The following is a 19,560-nucleotide window of genomic DNA, read 5'->3' on the forward strand; positions in this document are numbered from 1 at the left end:
CGGATTGCCAATCAAGTTGAGAACACAATATGGAAATCCCCATTAAACAGCAGGCAAGTAATGGTGCTCAAATTGTGATAGAGACTAATGTAACTTGCAAATGAAAATGCCATCTCCAATCTGTAACATAATAATACGCACAGATTTCTCCCTGCCCCCATTCCCACTCTTTTTGCTCAAGTCTAAAGTGCACTCTGTGATGCATTATTAAGCTAAATTCTGACCCAGTTTCTTAATTATCTGTAAGCTACGGGGAACTTGTAGCAGAATATTAACTAAGGCAAGAGATGTAAGATGGAAGAATCCATGATGGCATTAGAGAGAATCATTAGCATTTTGCTAAGAAAATCCTTCACATTTTAATATTTAACCTAGCCTAACATGTAGAATTTATATTTTAATGGGGTACAAAATATATACTAACCAAGCCACCAAAACAACCCAGGCAAAAAAAGAAAAGAAAACAGAAGTATTTGGGGAAGTATTCCTGGATTCACAAAATCAAAAACATTTAGCATACTGGCACATTTTTGGGACAACAGGATTTTTTCCAACCATTCTTAGTGGATACTATCGACAGCTGTTACAATCTCCTATAATATTACGTGCCGAAGTATTTATTTTAGATGAACTCTAGAATATAATCTGCTATGGGTTATATACGTGTACACAAATTTTGGGGGGTACAATAAGGATAAACAACTGTCATGCTAAATGACACTTTGGAAGAATCTTCCAAACACTTTTTTTGCCTGGTTAGTATCAAGTTAGCAGCTGCAGTTTTATACCTTCCTGCACTGCTGCATACTAGTGCCATACGAGAAGTTTTCATGGTGTAAAATCAACCATGGATATTCCGTATCGGAAACAGAGAGCACATAGACTTCTACCTACAAAGCTTCAGGCATATGTGATTTTGAAGACCTGCTGTATCTCTGACGTAAAAGTGCTTGAGTGAGTGAAAAACATACTGCAAGAGCAATGTTTTTAGTGAGAACAATTTTTAATACAAAACATATTTCAAAATTATTTGAGGAAAAAATACTTTCCCCACCCCAAAACTGAAGGATTTGTGGTATGCTCATATAGAAAGTCAAGCTTTAGTTGTAAAATTTAGACAGCAGAGAAAGTCTGCAATATATATTTATACTTTTGTGGACAAGGACATATGTATTCAGTTCAAAGATCAAATAAAACCCATGAAATCCAATTACCATCAAGCTGAGGAGTCACCTAACTCTGCAGAATATGAAATTTGGATATACATTTTTAAGAAGATTTGTTTCATTGATTCATCAATGAAGAAATCCTACTGTTGGAAAAAGAGTAAGAGTCAGTTAAATACAATGTTTTATTAGTAATAGTGTCAAATGCAACTCATGTGGCAAGTCTGTAGTTGGCAAAACATTTGATGATCGGAAAGTGCTAACAAGCTTAATGTACATTCAAGTACATCGCTTCAATTTGAAGTGTACTTTCTCGTCTGGAGCGTCTGGATGTATCATTGCTAGTGCTAACACTGTGAATTTCCCACTTCAACCTGCCAAATATTATTCTTCTTCTTGGAATAAAGGTGTCCAAAATTTCTCCCAAGTGATGAACAGCAAGGCTGAGACACCTTTCCTTTACAGATAAGGAAAAAAAACCCAAATCAGCGTTTTATACTTGAGCACCTAAACCAGTGTGTAGGCATCTAAATAAAAAGCCTGATTTTCAAAGGCAGATTTTGTTTAAGTACCGCACGCTTTTCCATTTGCATGATTTGTCTTTCTAGACTAATCCGTGTATTCTTTCAGTCCCAAACATTCATACCATAGTATCCTCTACAGAGAATGGACACCTTTTTTTCATGCATTTGCAGTTCATTTGTATTCGATTGCAATCAAGCCAGCATTTAGTCAGCTGTCCTTCGGCCCAAGGAGAGAGCAACCATGACAGCACGTGCTCCTGCAACAAAGCTGATGTTTACCAACGTACATATGGCATGCAAACCACCTGTGACACCCACAGTGTTTGGTTCTTTCATCTCCTGAAGTGCTTTGATCCAGTGGTGGACTGTGAGGAAATCTACACGGCCTCTTAGGTGGAAAACCATTCTGACCCATGCAGACGTGGCTGGACAGACAACCTAAAGACCTTAGCCTTGTCTCCGTCAGGCAAAGAAAAGTCCTTAGTGAAAATATGCTGGTATCTATTGTTCACTTCTTAGCATAATCACCGTGCTATTATTGTTAAATGAAAGAGAGCCCCCCTCCCCTAAAAGCAAAATCATCTATTTAGACACAGCAATGTTCTGCTTCCATGTGTCATGCCGCTCCATGCTTGTTGCTATTTCTCTCACAAAAATATCCAGTAAGAGGGTTTTTTTCCTTTTCAGGACTCTATTTCTTCCATCACTTCCATCACAATTGTTCGAGGGCCAGTCAGGATGAGGTTGCTCACTGTCCTGTAATCAACGTGGAGAACATTGAGGCCGTTGACAGATACAACAAACTGGCAAACCTGAGGAGAAAAGTGAGCAGCAAAAAAAGTTACGTATTAGACTTTTTTTGTAAGCTTATTTACACAGATGTACTATCAACTGTTGGGCAGGCAAAACCTCCAGAACTCTTCACACCATCTCATTCAGCACTCAGGAAAAACACATTTCTTAGAGTAAATCTGCAAAGTTAATTTTTCTGTAAAATTTTTTGAAATATCACTGCAACTTTCAAATCTGTGGAATTTTGAGGTTCTACATCAATCATTTTTCTCATAACTGATTTTTTTCTTATAACTGATATTTTCTGATACCAGTGGTGCTTTTCAAATAATATGGGACAAGACAGCTCTTTGGCCTTTGCAAAGAGCCTGTTATCCTTAGGTTGTCTTAAACACTTTCATAGAAACCATTTGAGACAGCTCTTGGTAGTCACAGTAAAAATAAGGATCATTTTTCCAGGCTTAGGGCAAAGTCTGGATGATAACTTCACTAGATCCAGTGCTAAAACTTCCACCGGTACAACATGAATCCAAAGGATCCAAATTCTAGGAAATAATATCGTGGAAGATTAAGTCAATGCTAGGACGGATTAAAATGTCACTGCCATTTTCAGGAGATATTCCTACACAGATTTAGTTCTTTTTAATTTTTATGTGAGCAGGCTTTGGTTTTCTTCAGCAAGTATGGCTCATAAATTCATTTCAAATATGCTAGTATGTTGTTTTTAAAAGCCATCACAAATTCAAACATTGAAAGTCTTGTATCATCAGAGGCTGTTTTCTGTCCAGAAACACTTGATAGAAATATTCTGACCAACACCACTGAATATCTTAAAAGAGTTAATCAGAGAAAAAGTCACATAAACGTAAAAAACCGAGGAGGAAAAGAAAGATGAAATTACTGATTCCTCAAAAACATTAAGCCTTCTTTGTATCTAATCATAATATTACAGTATTTGGTAAAAAGGCCAAAAATGTGTAGTGTCTAGATCTGTGTTTTTAATGATAAGAATATGGAGCCTAAAGCAACAATAATATCATCCTGATGTTTCAGTGAAAACAATACATTCACTAGAAGGTTATGTTACTCATAAGTCATCTTGAGTCTGTAAGAAAGAAGCTATCAAGTGAGTGACACTAGGAATTTTCATGCTTTATTTTATATTTTTACCTTTCCTATTTAGGCAGAAACACAACAGAGAAATGTACGCAGGAGAGGTAGGAAGCAGCTCGGGTGTCTTCCAATGCTAGCTCTAAAACAGATTTTCTCGCAAGCCAAGTCATTTAACTTCTGTGCATCAGTTACCTTCCCTCTCAAGTAAAACGTGTGCTGAAACTCAATTCGTATTTGTGCAAAATGTACAGAATGTAGCTATCGATGTTCCATTTAAGGAAAATTATAGAGGAAGCAAAGCCAATCCAAAAGTGTAACATTTCATCAAAAAAGCCACCGATGATTTTAATCTCTGCTCCTTAGAGCCTCTGCACAGGACGAGCAGCGGCAGCAGTCCCTGAAGGGAGGGCAGACCTTAGCCCTTACCCTCAGAACTCCTCTGCAGAGCTGAGGATCCTGAAAGTCAGCCTTACTGGCAGCCTAAATGATCATCAAAGTATGGCAATTAGCAATACCACTTAGCCAACTTCCATGGCAGTATGGATGTATCTTTCCTATAAGTTCATATGCTATATTTCAGCTGCAAGTAGCATTGGGAAAATGGTTCCGTTTTTGCACGCAGACAAAACCTTCTGAATTTTAAGGATATTGGCTGAAAAGGTAACCCATCATCCTCTGCCGTGTGCCTCAATTAGTATTTCAGAGGCATGCCTATTTAGTTTAAAATGCAGATTATTGCAGTACCTATAGGTCTCAACTTCCAGCAATATTTCCTGATGCTTTCTATGGCTTTCCAAGGTTGTATCAAGTTTTACTGAATTATAGCTCTGGCTCCAGAATAATATTTGGGTTGATTTAAAACAGACCTGCAGAAATAACATTGTCTCTTCTGGCTTAATGCAATTTTTGGAAGTTGAATGGCTGACGTTTGTTTTACTGCTGCATATTCTCAGACTTCTCGAGTTACTGGAATCCCGATGCATGGGACTCGTGTTTGGCCAGGACAGGCATGTAAGCGTGTGATGGATAAATCGGCATGCTGGATCATGTCAGGGGCATTCAGGGGTCTCCAGGGAACGTCCCTGGCAGAGGAACAGACTTTCCAGACCAACCACTCACACCAGGGCTGCAATGGTGTGAATGTGGATGACACAGGCACCACAATAGTGAACAGCAATCTGGATGCCAAAGAGTGAATTTCTTACGCAAAAGACAAGAGTTGACACATCTGCGTTCTCAGTGTGTTTGTTTTAATGTATGCCCTGGGCAGTATTATTAATCAACAATGCGTACGGGCTGAGAACAGCCCCCTTCGTGCTGTCCTTTGCACTGGATCCAAAAGGCTTATTAGTTTCACCATTTCCAGTGGATAGGATTAGATGCAAACAGTCCACCCAAGCCAGATGAGAAGAGAAATGTGGAGAGGAGGACAAGGCACAGAAGGGCGTACTTCTGTCCTCAAATTGTACAAAAAGACCCATAAAGAGCCAGTCACGCCGGGGGCAGAAAGCTCTCTCCATGGCCATTAATTGGCCAGTGCCCCCCAGGGCTGAGTATCTGCAAATTCCAGATCCAGCTCCCTCAGGGATAAAGAAATGTGGAGCCATTTCCTGCATCCTCCAGTCCTGACGAGGGGAGAGACTCAGACGAGGGGAGAGACTGAGCCCTTTGGTACGCTGAGTGCCTTTTTTCACCCAGTTTTCTTCTGCCCACCCCGGTTTTCCATCCTGCGCTGCATCCAGCAAGGGAAATGCAATGCGGCAGCGCTGCTTCGGGCATTTTGGCCATCATCAATCCTGCCCCAAAAAATCCCTCATTGGGCATTGCTCTCTTGGTGGAGTTACAAAATGAGCGAGAGCAAGCGAGTACCCACAAACCAGCCCTGATTGAGTGTATCAACCCACATATTATTATCTCAGGAATTTTCTTAAGGAGAATGGTTTACAAAATCGCGATGATTTAATGTTACATTTATAAAAACACATTTCAAAAAGCTCTAAGTGCTCAGCTCATAGCTACAGCTCTTAAGGGCTTTGTAACTATAAACATGTAAAATTTCTCTGTTGGTTTCCACACATCAGTAACTATAATAGATAATAAACTAGAGTTAAAAGAGCCTCAAAGAGCCTTTTATTGCTTATTTCCTCATAGCTCTCCAAGGGGCTTGACAGGAGATAAGCATCCATTTTTATCCCTCAGACTTCAAGAAATGACAAAGCCCAGAATAAATTCCGACCATTTTGTTGGTCAGGATGTGGTGATCTAAAAACCACAGAAACCAAAACAGTTAAATAAAGTAACGCTGAAATGAAAAGGCCCCCTGAATTAATTTTGAATATTTAAATGTTACAGTAATGAACATTTATGGTTAAGTATTTCAATTTGCCACCTTGGCATAGGGCAGCTCACAGAAGTAGGGACAGCAGAAAAAGCACCTCTGTCTTTCTGCAGGTTTTCACTGGCACATACAGACGGTTTAACCAAATCCAGGTGTTCCCAGGAAAAGGAAAACTTCAACTTTGGGCTTATGTTTGAACAGAAAGGGTCTGGGAACCTATCGCTTAAAGAAGTTTGCAAAGATTTCTCATGCCATTTATCATCAAACTGAAGATGGCAAGAAGAGGAATTATCATTAGTTGCCATAACATTTCATGGCCAAAATCAGGATTGTGCTGTACTTGGAGCTGTACAACCCTTCCTCCCCCTCACTGGTTATTGCTCTTCCCTCCACGACAAGCTTTGGCTGCCGGCCCCTCCTTTGTCTTGCCAAGCTGCCCTGGAGATGTCCATCCCCACCCCCTGATTTTCCTGCCGGGAGAATCGCCCGTGGAGGTGGAGCCAGCGCCGATGAAGGGCTGCGGTGAGGATGACTGTGGGATGCTCCCGAGGGATGTCAGAGACCGGCTGCCGGCGTGGGCGTGGAATTGCGCAACTACCAGTTATTGAAGAAAAACATCGCATACCTGTGACTAATTCTTACTTAGCGTTCTGCATCAGGATGACCTTAATATTTATGAATGCGACAGGAATATTATTTGAGGATAGGCCGTTAGCCTACATCCTTGGATATTCAGACACTGTTTGCACTATAGGCTTTAGTCACCTGTCCTTGTGCAGCCAGGCCTCACTTGCTGGACTTTTTTCAATTTAATATTTAAAAAAACCCAAACCTGAACAATTTTCCTTTCTGTTACTAGGCACACTTCTCAGAAGAAGATTCACAGATCATGAAAAGCTGGAAATTTCCACACAGATTTTGGATTAAGTGAAGATTGAAAAGTTCTTTGGGACAGCCCTAAAAAAAGCATTTAATTTTACAGATGCAGTGAGTCAAACAGTTCATCACTGGCCATTTACATTTCAGCATCAGGATCAGTATCTGGAATCCACTCTGCTTTTTGGGTTTTTGCTAACTTCTCTTGAAGAAAGAGCATAAACACAAATACAGATCAAATAGGTACCAAAGAAATCAGTGTTACCAAATACAATGTAGACTTGAAATTCTTGGATACAAACCTAGATTATGCAATGACACATTAAAGATAGTGGCAAAAATACTGGTTTTCAGCAGTATTTTATCCAATTATCTGGGCAGTAATGGGACCACTCAGGGTCTAAGACTGCAAAGCACAAAGTCTCTACCAGCACACTTGAATTTTCTCCTCCACCACCAGCAAGGTCAACCAAACGACAAGTTTTCCACGGGCTGTTTGACACTGATAGCTGCTCTGGCATTGGCTGTTAACAGCATAAAGAGATGCTGAAAACATTGCCAACAATTCATTTCCATTGAAGGTGCGAATATTACTGTACATGTGGCAACTGCATGAAGGAAAATCTTAAAAAATGCTGGAGAGAGAGAGAGTGAAATCCAGCCCTGCATTAATCTCTCGCTCTGGAGCAGACAGGATTTCACCCCTGGACTCTGTGCAGATCTGAAACAGATTTCTAGCAGCTGGCAGCTCAAACCAGGGCCACGTCCTGCTCCAAAGCAGATCCCTTTGAAACCGAAGTTCTTCAAAAGTTATTAGGACATTGCACAGAAACATGCAGTTGCTGGGAAAGCTGTGTGTGAATCAGGGCTGGCTCAGTTGTCCACCGTGAGACAGACTGGATTTAACCCTTCGCTCCGTTCATAATTTGCATGCACACTGATTTACATATAGTTATCCGATAGTTTAGGACACAGTCCCTTGACTATTATTTCTTCTTCTCTTCTGGTGCGACGCCAAAGTCACAGAGATAATTTTTACTTTAAGACAAGCCGTTCCCAAAATACATGGAAAAATGTATTGGTTTCTTTTTGGTCTTTTTAAAAAAATCTTACTAGCATCAAATAGAAATGATGAATTCAAGCAAATGTAGGAGTTATTTTCAACCCTGGAAAGTTCTTCAGTAGTTTTCCTAGAACTAAAATAAAAGCTTCTAAGTATAACTTCTTTCAGAGCTGTCTAAAGAAAAGTATATTTTGACAATTTTACAGAATAAAATTGATAGCAGAATCGACAATATAACTATTTCAAAAAGAAAAGAATAGTCCGATGTTAGTGCTTTTGCTTTTCTTCTTGCTAAATGAAAATGAAAATTAAATCCATTACAGCCTGCTTACTTTTCTGTTATAGAGATACCCTCTCAGTAATTATAAATAAATGTGTTTTTCATGTCCTACTAATCCTGCAGGGACAAGGATCAGCTGGCCAGTTTGAGTAGCTCAAGCTTATAATTGTTTCATTATGGTATTCTGAAACTCACTGTGCTCTTCCAGAGGCAAGGTTCTTCACGTCTGGTTAGCAAAATCGTCTATTTTCTATGTGTAATCTGCAGGAGACCTGCGAGATCCTGATTTCTATTAAATATCAGGCCGTGCTGTCAGTAAGAACCCTTCCTTACAGGCACCCACCCAAAGTGGGGCTGAAGGATTAACATTTTGCAATTGTCAGTGATCTGGAGATGTCTTCAGGAGAATACCCAACAAATCAAGCTCTTCACACTTCATAGATATTTTTTAAAACTCTGGGCCAGTTCTAAGGTAGAACACTTACTGGTTGACTCCTGTGGTATGGCCACAGCTCTCACCTGTGAAGGTTACTGACCTGCTGAAACTGAGAAGGAAAAAGCAAAGCAAAGAAAGGCAATACCTTCTTTACCATTGCTTGTTTAAAGAGGCGATATATCCACTTTGGCTTTTCTTGCCTTGCTGACAGATTTCAGCAAAATTTGGAGAAGGCTTAGGTGCTGCAAGAATGTAACATCTGAAACACAGCTTTCAGCCTTCAGAGAGGAGGAAGAGGACATGCACGCTTCCAACATTTTAAAGGAAGAGTTATGCTTCCAATGTGATTTTCCCTCCCCCGCATTCCCCTTGCTCCTCTGGGGATGCTGGGAACCGCTGCTGCCATTCCCGCCTCCCGAGCACCGCTGCGCTCTCAAGCAAGCAGATCGAAATCATGGCATCATTTTTTAAATCTAATTTAAATATGAAACATGAAGGACTTCAGAGAGGAGCGAAAGTCAGCACTCCCATCTAAGGCTGTTATTTTGTCACAAATGGACAAAAATCAGCACCATTTCTACTTTTTATTGCAGTTAATGTTTAAAAGGGAGTATTTACAAGCGAGTAACAATCCAGGTTTGCTCTGCTGGTTGTTACATCACTTGAAGAAATCTTCTGAGCTAATTACCACATCATCGCCTTCTACCTCATACACCACGCCATGGGTTTGTACACAAACCACTTAGTGACAACACCAGAGGACGAGGTTTCCCTCTCCTTAGGAATTAAAGAGCTTACGTATCTTACTGTGAAAAGAAACACAGGGAAAAAAGGTTTGTTTATTAAACGCTGAAGCAGTAACCTGATCTGGGACACCACAACACTTTCAGATGCCCTTGGCCTGAATTGCCATCCTGCTATCAAACCTCTTCTGAAGGGGAGGAGGGTTGGTAGCAGGACTTGGTGCCTGCACTCCCATGAGGTCCCTTTGTGCTGGCTCTGGGGAGCAACGCGCCAAAGCCAGGCACCGCTCCCTTTTAATCTTGTGCCAGCAAAAATAAATAAATGAAAGGACTTGTCTCCAGGCAAAATAAGTTCCCTGATGTGCCCGACACGGTTGGAGGAAGGAGGCAATAGATACGTATCTGGTTGGAGGCAAAGGGAGAGAGGGAGATGAAAAGGAGGTGAAGATAGGACCAGCCTTTCTGGCAGTAGATTATACTCAGACCGGTAAGCTGCAGCTTAAGTTTTCAGATAACTAAAAGTCCCAGTGAAATCAATGGCGAGACAGATATTAGGGTAGAAGGAACAAGCGTGGAGAAATCTGAGGCAGAAGAACAACAGTGGAGGAGAGAGGGTGCAGGGCTCAACTTTGTCTTTTACACCCTTACACAGACAACCTGCATTTATGCTGATGCAGGGGCTCCTCTGTGTTAATAGGTAACCCATAGTCATAGAGCAGAGGAATCCCCGTGCTCAGCAAAGAGCCCAGGCCACAGAGACGCTGAACGTGCTGCCACGGAGGAGCCTAAGACCAAGACTAACCTTCTAAATCAAAGCAAACACAGGCAGCACTGAAGTATTTGCTCCCACTCTGCTGAGCTTTACATTGTCGCGCTGGAATGAGGAAAAAGATGAAAATCAGAGGTCCTAAAAGTTATGTTTCCATTTAGATTTTTATCTTTTATTTGTTTGTTTGTTTGTTTGTTTTTTAAGAATTCCTGCAATCTTGCTAGGATTAGTAAATCAAAGCTGGAACCTAACAATTCCAAACCTACTGCATGTCATCGGAAGGTTAAAAAATCATGCAATGTTCTTTTCAACATAACTGAGGTTACTGGATGAAACAGAATAAATTGCAGCTGTGTGTTCAGCTCTGTAAATATCTCTAGCAAATGTGTAATTGGCTGTAGAGTGGGTGGTGTGGGAGTCGGCAAGTATCCAGGTCTTGCATAAACACAGGATTCTCTCTCTAGTGGGACGCGTTTCTTGTTCAATCTTTACACCAGAGTTAAGCTGGCCCACTGTCCCACCGGCGGGCTAGAAACTGGGTACCAGCAGAGCATGGTACAAGGCACAGAAGAGAAAACCAACTCCACTTACAGAATTACAGACATAAGCGTATAACTCTGGCTCTCCATCTTGATCTGCGGCTCTGGTCTGGTATGGACGGTTTGCCTGAGCAAGGCTTCATTACGTAGGTTGATTACATACATTCATTACATACTTCTTTTTTATTTTAAAAAAGGAGCTGAATTTTTTATAGTATTCCAAACTCATAGGCCTCTAATTAAAAAAAAAAAATCAGAAATTAAACAACATATTATAAAACTTACATAATGTAAAAATAATAAATACATCTAATAAAATAATATATATTATGACATAATACAATAGTTCACATAATATAAAATTAACTCATAGATTCTGAAAGGGTCTCATCATTGGTTCAGATCGTGTCTCACTCCTCCCCCACTGATGGGAATCAATGGGAATTCAAGTCTTTTTTTTTTTTTTTTTTCACTGGGAATAGAATGAAACCATTGCTGCGCAAACTCCACAAATAGGGTGGACAAATTAGAGGAGAAAAAGAGCTGACCTAATAGCCCATGAGAACAACTCTTGTTTTGGGGTGGGCAGCTTTCGGTCTGCACACAAGTGCTGGCTCTGCGGCGGCAGAGTTTCCCCAACGGACTGACTGAGCGATCAGACAAACGCCGACACAGCGAACAGGAATTACTCACGGAGGTCAATTAAAGCTATCTGTAGATACCTGGGGGGTAATAACAGTAAGGACTTAATACTCTGAAATGCAAACCTTCCATAAATAGGGAGGAGGGAAATATAGGTCACTGCTTCTCATGGCCCTAATTGGGAATTGGTGTGTAAAATGACTGACTGAATCTGAGTTCTAGCGGGAAATACCCACAGGTAAAGCCGAGCTGGACTGGGCCACATCACAAAAGCAAACCAGTGACTGCATGCTTAACTTTATAAGCATTTTTATTGTATACTGCAATTTGATACCTACCACAGAACAACTCTGAAAAATGTTAAATAACTTGAATGGCTAAAGGTGGCTCTGGGTGAACTACTGCAGCAGTAGCAGAAGAAGGTGCCATCTTAGCTTAGAAATAGTGTCTTTTTATGCTTGGGTTGACCTTTTAGTGTTTTGGTTTTGGTTTTGTTTTTTGTTTTTTTTCTGGTATATCTACACCTAAACTAGAGTTGCTAAAAAAACCCCACACATAATGAGTAAAGAACTTAAAAAATATATATCAGTTTACTTACAAGTTCAAATATGATTAAGCTAAACTAATGAAACGTAGTTCATTTAGGGCCCATATTAGTGAAAAACAGTCCCTAAACCAGCCCAGACACGGGAGTTACGAGGGCAGCCAGACCTACGCAGGGCACCCTCAGCACCCCGCGGTATCAAGGCTGTAATGAGCAGGGACGGTCTGCGCCATTTCAGACAAACAGCTGCTCTCTGTTTGCACAGACAAAAGTGCAATTGTTTTTCCATGTGTTTGACCAGCTGAACAGAGCCTTGGCTTTAACGCAACGTGTTTCCCGAATCATTGGCTTATATCATGAAAGGGACCCAGCTTGTGTCTCGAGCAGCAGCAAGAAGACAAGCCAGGGAGAAGCGCGGGGAAGGGTCTGCAAAGCAGGCGGCCGGGGAGCAGCCGCATCCCCGAAGCGCTTGGGGCAGGGAGCTGCCGCAGCCACGATGCTGTAAACCCAGCAGCATCTGAGGAACCCTTCCAGGCTTCAAGCAACTAAGCCTAATCATACGAAATGCTTTTCATCCTCAACTGAGAGAAAAAGCAGTTCAAAATGCCAGTATTTTGCTCTACCGGCCTCTAATTTTATGTCTTTTTAATAGACACTTAGGATATTCTTTTTAAAGTTTCAGCCATTCTGCAGCAATCCAGCCATGGGCTAAATTTTTCAGCTGACGATCCTCTCTTCAGAGAGCCTGGGCTACCTAAGAGTGACCTGCAATAGCCCAAGAAAGCTCGAGCAAGGGTAAGATCCCAGCTGTTCTGGCTGGCACTAAATCTCGGTTTAAGCTGTATCAAAACACAAGCACAGCCCTGTTTTACAGTGCAGCTGAAACCAAGACTGCTTTCTCTCTCTCTGAATAGCTACAGCTGTAAGACTTAGAAACAATCAAGAAAGCACTTTCATAAATGCAGGGTGTTCCGATATCTGGGTTATCCTGCCATACAACTCCACTTATTTAAATTTTTAAACCTACTTTTTACTAAAATAATGGGACTAAATTTAAAAAATCCACTGACCTTCAATTACAAACCTGCAGACAATTTTTTTTTTCTAAATTGTATTTGCTATTGATGAGAAGGAGCCAATGTACAGACACAAGTACAGCAGGTCACTTGCTGCACGACAGCATTTTAGGTGACCAGCCTAGAAACAAGTTCAATTCTAATGTCAACCACACTGCTGCGAATGCAGAAGAAAGAGCTCTGAGGTATTATGAAACTTTCTGTATTTGCATAAGGTTTCAGTTGTTGTAAAAAAAGAAAAAAAAAGTCATTTTATTGCCCAGTAAAACTCTCTCTCTGCTAAAAGAGTCTTTAGAAAAAAATCACACAGTTATTGGAAATCTAATACTGTTCTGCAGGCCAAAATTCAGGCCTGGGATAAGCAAGTAAAACCTTGCTAAACCTGTGTCCTGTGAGTTTAGGGGAAAAAAGGAAATTCGCTGTTAAAGGTGAAATTTATACTCAAAAAGCTAAACCAAGTCCTTTTATATTTTATGTAGGAATTCCCACTGCCTTAATTCCTTTCTCCATAGTGACTAACACGGGTCCTGTTGTTCAAAAACAGGACTGAAAATCAGAAAAAGAATTTTTCTCTGTTTTGTGTGTGTAGCTCATGGTTTACATCCTGCTGGAGTGATGTTTGAGTGCTGCCCTGCCCGTCTGCGTGGGAGGGGATCTGTCCCGTATTTTCTATACTTCAAGGGGGTGACCCTTCAGATGTGGAGTTTTGATTTCTTTATGATATAACAGTCCCTGATATACACAGGAAGCACCGAGTCTCTTGTCCAATATAAAGTTGGCTGATTTTTTTTAGGTGATTTTATGCCCACTGACTCAGAAGAACTGAAGTCCATTGACACAAGTGCAGTCCCGCACCCCATCTACTTGGTGGAGACATCTCCATGAGGGTGGAGTTCACTTAACCATCCAACTGGGGCCTCGGAAGAGATGTCTTCGAAACAAACTGATCTTTAAACAACTCTGTGTGGAAAGAGGCAAGGCAAATCAAGGAAACAAGCAGAAAAATGGAGATCCACCGAAAAAAGTAGGAATGTAGGATGAAATTCTGACATGTCTGAAGACACCAGGAGCTTTATCATGGCTTTAAAAGAACCAGAATGTCATACTTGGAGTCTAATGATTTATTAGTGGAAAACAGAGCAAAACAGAGAAGAGTTTTGGTAAAGATTAGCGGAGATGGGAATATGGTAGCATTGGAAAGAGAAAGTCTCTGCCCCCAGAACAGCGCCAACCTGGGCAGGGATGGCAGGGCGGTATGTCACAAAGAAAGTATTTGGAGTTAATACAAACACTCTCAAGGGGGGTGGGGGCGGGGAGGAGGATGGCTTAGAAAAGAGGACAGTTGTACATACTGCAGTTTGAAACTCAGCGGAGTTTCAGCGCCCATGTAACATTGCTGCACTGGTAGATCCAGTCTGTAAATTTGGATCTACGTGTTTCTCTGAGACTGGGAAACCTAGACTGTACGCTGTGAACCACAGCCCCAGGAGACACGAGGAAACTTTTGCAAACCTGGAGGCTTTTTCACTTGTACTGGTTTCAATATGTCAGATTTGTTGGCATTTTCCATCCACCCACAGTACTTTACAAGAATATCCATGCATTTTCTTAGGAAAATGGTCAACGTAGTTGCACAGAGGGTTTGTGGCAGGGTAAAGAAGAGAATCCAAATCAAAATTGTGTCTCCCATGTGGCCACCATGGGGCAAGTTCAATGAGCAGCCCAGTGGTCCACTGTCTCTAAGACAGTGTCCTGCCACTCAGAGAGGCCCAACAATGATAGAGCTTCCACCATGGAAGAGGAATAAAACAGACTGAGGAGCTGGTGCGGCGAAGGGGCACAAGAGAGACTGATTAGCAGCTCATCCAATGCCACACTGGAATTCCCAACGACAAGGGGAAAGGGGGACTGCTGAGAAAACATTTAATGATTTCAATCAACCTAAAGACACGGTGCTAATGCAAAGGATGATCAAGGCCGTAAGGACTCTGTTGTTGCACTTGTAGTATTCTGAAATGAAAGCACAGGAGAGATTTGCCAAACCTCATCTCCTTTTGGCAACCAGACAAAATTCTGGCAGCGACACAGAATGCAGCTCCCAAAATGACATTTTGCTTCAGTAAGAGAAGCCCCTAGTTTGGTGAGAGGGCTGAATTCACAAAATGCTCAGACAAGAGGAGATGGATGTAATGCAGTTTGCTGCCCAGTACTCATAGAACTGTTACTATGATAATTTTGGTGGCAATAACCCCAGTATAGTTAGAGTAACACAGTTTTAGGGTAGGTCCAACCTATTGAAAAGTGGTAACAGGCCTCACTCTAAAAAATTTGGGAAGTACTCATTGAGGTTAATTAAACACATCCACTGGAAATGGAAACTTTGGGACAGTTACAGAGGCATCACCACAGCTCACCAGCAAACTCCTTGAGCAAAGGACGACCACAGACCAAAAAGAGAAGGCAGGCACAGAGTAGGAACGCGCAGGCAGAGGTTCATGCATCAATCAGGAAAGTACGGTGACTGCTATCCATGCTGTTAAGCAGTTGTCAAGGACAACCAACCAATAATCCTTTTTTTGTGTGTGTGTGTCGATGGCAGAGTTGAGTATTTTCACATTCACAAATATTTGATCTCTTCCAACTACCATTGAATCATCATGCTACTGAGTAACACAGCTGCTTTGCTAATTTTTTTGAGTCATTTAGAAAGATTTCTACTAGAGATCAAATGAAAGAAAAATAAAAGCATTGACACTGTTGACCGTTATGTTTTTACTGTGCTCTTAACATGTCCTAATGTGAGAACCACTCTTTTTGAGTATGACTTAGAAGACGTTCAAGGCTAATGGCTGCTCTCCTCAGCTCACTCCCTCCAATCTCTGGGATGAATAGTAGCACATAAAATCTGAGGTTCTGGTTACAGCTGCATAAAGGGAAAGACGGAGCTACAACTTGTTTGAATTTTCTTTGGTTTTGCAAACGCAGAGTTGATTTTACGGTAAAATATCAAATCTGATTTCTTAAAATTAGATTTCTCTAAAGTCATAGGTGCTTGAATACAGCTTCCACATTTCTTTGGGGGAGAATGGACCCTTATGTTATCAGTTATAATTAAATACTATCAGAAAATGAGGCACTCATGGAGATGTGTTTGGAACTTATATATACATCTATATGCAAGCCCTACAGTAGTGGCATTCATTGCACGCAGTGCTATGCGCATTTAGCTCTGCTGCTTCTCTATTTATGGACAAGCTATGAAAGCAGTTTGTCAGCAACTTTTTTTGAGTGTTCACATTACCAAATACGTTTCTTCTGAATTCACTCTAATGTAATTATCAAATTCAGCAGCGAGCCAATAACACAGCTAAAGGAAAATACCAACCTGCCTCGGTGTTTTCATGCTGTAATTGAAAACAGATGGCAACTCGTGTAATTTATGCTTTTCTACAACCAGTAACATGTTGGTATAAGATAAGAATTCTAAGACTGAATTGCATCTGCTTCAACAACACCATATGCTAGTGCACAGTATAAATATTTATCCAAACCTACTTCATCTTCCCATTTAAAGCTCAGTCTCATGAGACAGTGAAAGTACCCTTCGGATAGCTTCAATTAGCACTGGAGCATCTCCCCAGTGCTTTAAAGGGTTAGAATTCCAGCACCACACGCTGAGGGATCTTCCCTTTCCTTACTAAGCTTCATGGAGAGGGTTAAATGGAGGCACGTTCATTGTGCCTTCTTTATATACTATACATTCCAGGCTGCCTTTAGGAGTTACGAAGGAGTTTCTCACTTACAATGTCCAAGCTTCTTCACTTCTCCCACTATCCTGTAATACATCGGAGATTGGCCACAGCCATAATTGGGATATTTTTTTCCTGGGGGAATAGTTTATGGATTTTTAGGATTTTTAGACTGGTTTATCTTGCTTGTCAAGCAGTTAAGCAATCACCAGTTTTGGGGTCAGACTGACAAGGACGTGGAGTGGGTTTTGCATTTCTCTGCAGCATGGGGTACGTTCAGCCTCCCAAGAATCTCAGAGTTCAAATTTCCTCCTATTGCAGGAATTGAAGGCGTTGGCGATTCCTCTGACATCACATGCTTTTGGGTTCATTTTCCCCCACTTGGCACCTTAGAATGCATAGCTTTTAGTCCTTTATGTTACAAGCCTGTAATATTTTGTGACTGTGGCAGTGTTTGGACTCTGTGGACTAATCAGAAAGTACTTATGTTCCTTTGATTACAGGGAGACTGAGCTTGATTGCTTGATGGACCTGACAGCAATCTGCTCCGTGAAACAGTGGCTACTCCATTACACTTGAGATTTGGCTCTTATTCTGCTAGTGAAATCATTTGAGAACCCGGACCTGAAATAATCATTTGTGAATGCAGAAGATGATGGCACAGACACAAAATTTATGAGGCTGACCTCCTCCTTGTGCCAGGTTTTAAAGATCAGGAGAGCAGAATCACGCTGAGATGATCCTGACTGCATAGCCTAATCCCCAAGCAGAGCTCAAAACAGAAAGGGTTGCTACCAGTGACCATACGTGGTGCCCCAAACACCCTGCTACTAACTGAAATGAAGAAGAACTAGAACAGGGTAGAAAAGCTTGAGTGGCCATTGGCAATTTGTGCGCTACAAAGACCTTAGGTGTAACAGCCATAAATACCAGTTTGCTCAAAACCAGTTTAAGGAGACAGATGCTCTTTAGCATTCTGCAAAGGTTAGAGCTGGGCGCCGATTTCCCCAGCCAAAGGAAAGAACAGATAATCAGCAAAATGAGTGATCAATTTGTCTCTTTCACAAGCCTCACGCTAAGCTACGTCTGCTCGTTCTGTCCCGCTCCGTTGCGGGATGTCACACTAACAACAACGCGCGATGCAGAATTTAAGTCACTAGTTTGAAGTCAAGTTGTGTAACTTTTCAAAGAATACTTGTACCTTAAAAATGGAAATTAATTTACAGAATAAAACACTGAAAAGAGGGGGGAAGGAGTTTTCCTGACAAGTGGCAGTATTTAGCAGTGTCGTCCACAGAGACCTGAATTTTGCAGCCAGTCAATACTGAATATTAAAGCAACCTGGGAACTTCAAAATCGTGCCGTTCCTGTCTTCCCCTGCTGACGACAGCAGACAGCAAAACAGAGCTGCAAATAACTTAGAAGAACACATCACAACACTGACTCCTTTCATAGCCCTGCGTCGCCTCCAGCTCCCACTTGTTCATGCGCTCGCAGCAACCACGCTCTTCACCACGCTGTCACAGGCAACCGCACTTCAGCAAACCAGGTCTAAAAATACTTTAATAAAGCTAATTGACAAGCTATTTATTAAATTATTTGCTCAGCTTCGTACTTGAAACCTCGGATTGTAAATGGTAATCCTATTTACCAGCCCCAGAAGAGGTATCAAGACTTAAGGCCAAAACCATCACACCCTCTCACACCACTGCAGCAGACCATGCTCGTAGGGATTGTCTCAGAATTAAATTGTCTGCAAATTTCCCCCAGAAGAGGATGTCACGTATAACGAGATGGCGAGTGCTGCCACGCAGAGGTGTGCCTGTGCAGCCCAGCTGCCCTGCGCCGTGCCCACCACACAGCCGCTGCGTGTGGTCACAGCTCCGTCCCAAGCTCATTGAGATTTCTACCGGGACTTCCAATTCACGGCACTTTGGAGCAGGCCAGGAACCCAGCCAAGGTCAGACTGAAAGCAAGACACCAAAGTCCTTCAGGTAGATTGAGCCTGTAACATTTACTGCTTTATATAATACACAGTAGAGTTTTACGGGCACAAAGTGAGGTCCTACAATGAGATTGTAGGCAGCAGTCCTCTCTCAACAATTTGTCTAGCGTAATGCAAAGACAGGAATATAGTGCTCTCCAAGAGAGAGAAGTGCAAAATCACAAGCTTTACAAATAAAGCCATTTCCAAAAACAATTACACTGGATACATCTCCTTAGGAGGAAAAACCCTGCTGCTACTGCCAAGAACTTTTCTGCAAACTGCAACGCCAAGTCTTGGCTCTTCTTCAAATTCTTGCCCTTTTCATCATCGCCAGCTTTCCTTGTTAGCGCTTCTTTGGTGTAGCGCTCAGAGCAACACTGGCAGACAAAAGCCTCTTGCACCAGCCCACCAGAAGTTACCCTGCCCAATGGTCTGTCTGCAAAGGGCCCCTCCTGCGGCTTCCACACAGGGGAAGGCTTATTTTCAAGGAACTGTCATCTAAAGCCTGTCATACCATTTCCTTTAAATGTGCCAGATTGAAGAGTTCTGTAAACAGATGGATTAAGCGACACAGATTTTTTAAAATTTCAAATACTGCACTATAATTTACATACCTATTGCTATGGGAACACCTCAACAAAACCACTTCTTTTCGAAGAAAACTGCCATTTCTTCACCAGGGGCTAAAGGTATTCAGCGTTTCTGAAAATGGAGCACCAATTTTGGTGTTTAAACGGGGACTCTACTAATATATTGCCATAATGTTTTATGTGCAGTTCTGCTCTTAAACGTGATTTTACATAAAGAGAGCACCTTTGCAAATAATCAGATCTCTCCTTTGTGCAAATTCAAGGCAACATATCACAGTTTTACTGTCTAAAATACTGTTTGCTCCCCTCAGGATAATGGACTATTTTGCATTC

At 41.6% G+C, this 19,560-nt stretch overlaps 1 protein-coding gene across 3 annotated transcripts in view; it reads right to left on the bottom strand.

The window, feature by feature from the left end:
* Nucleotides 1-984: 984 nt before the first annotated feature.
* Nucleotides 985-19,560, bottom strand: part of DEPTOR (DEP domain containing MTOR interacting protein) — a 77,761-nt gene continuing 59,185 nt past the window's right edge. For all 3 annotated transcript variants that reach the window (XM_054191107.1, XM_054191104.1, XM_054191105.1), the window contains one exon: nt 985-2,502. In XM_054191107.1, coding sequence (XP_054047082.1) covers nt 2,374-2,502 — 129 coding nt within the window. In that variant the 3' untranslated portion in view covers nt 985-2,373. The remainder of the gene's footprint in view (nt 2,503-19,560) is intronic.

The sequence above is a fragment of the Rissa tridactyla genome, chromosome 2 (genome assembly GCF_028500815.1).
Source record: "Rissa tridactyla isolate bRisTri1 chromosome 2, bRisTri1.patW.cur.20221130, whole genome shotgun sequence".
Classification (NCBI taxonomy): Eukaryota; Metazoa; Chordata; class Aves; order Charadriiformes; family Laridae; genus Rissa; species Rissa tridactyla.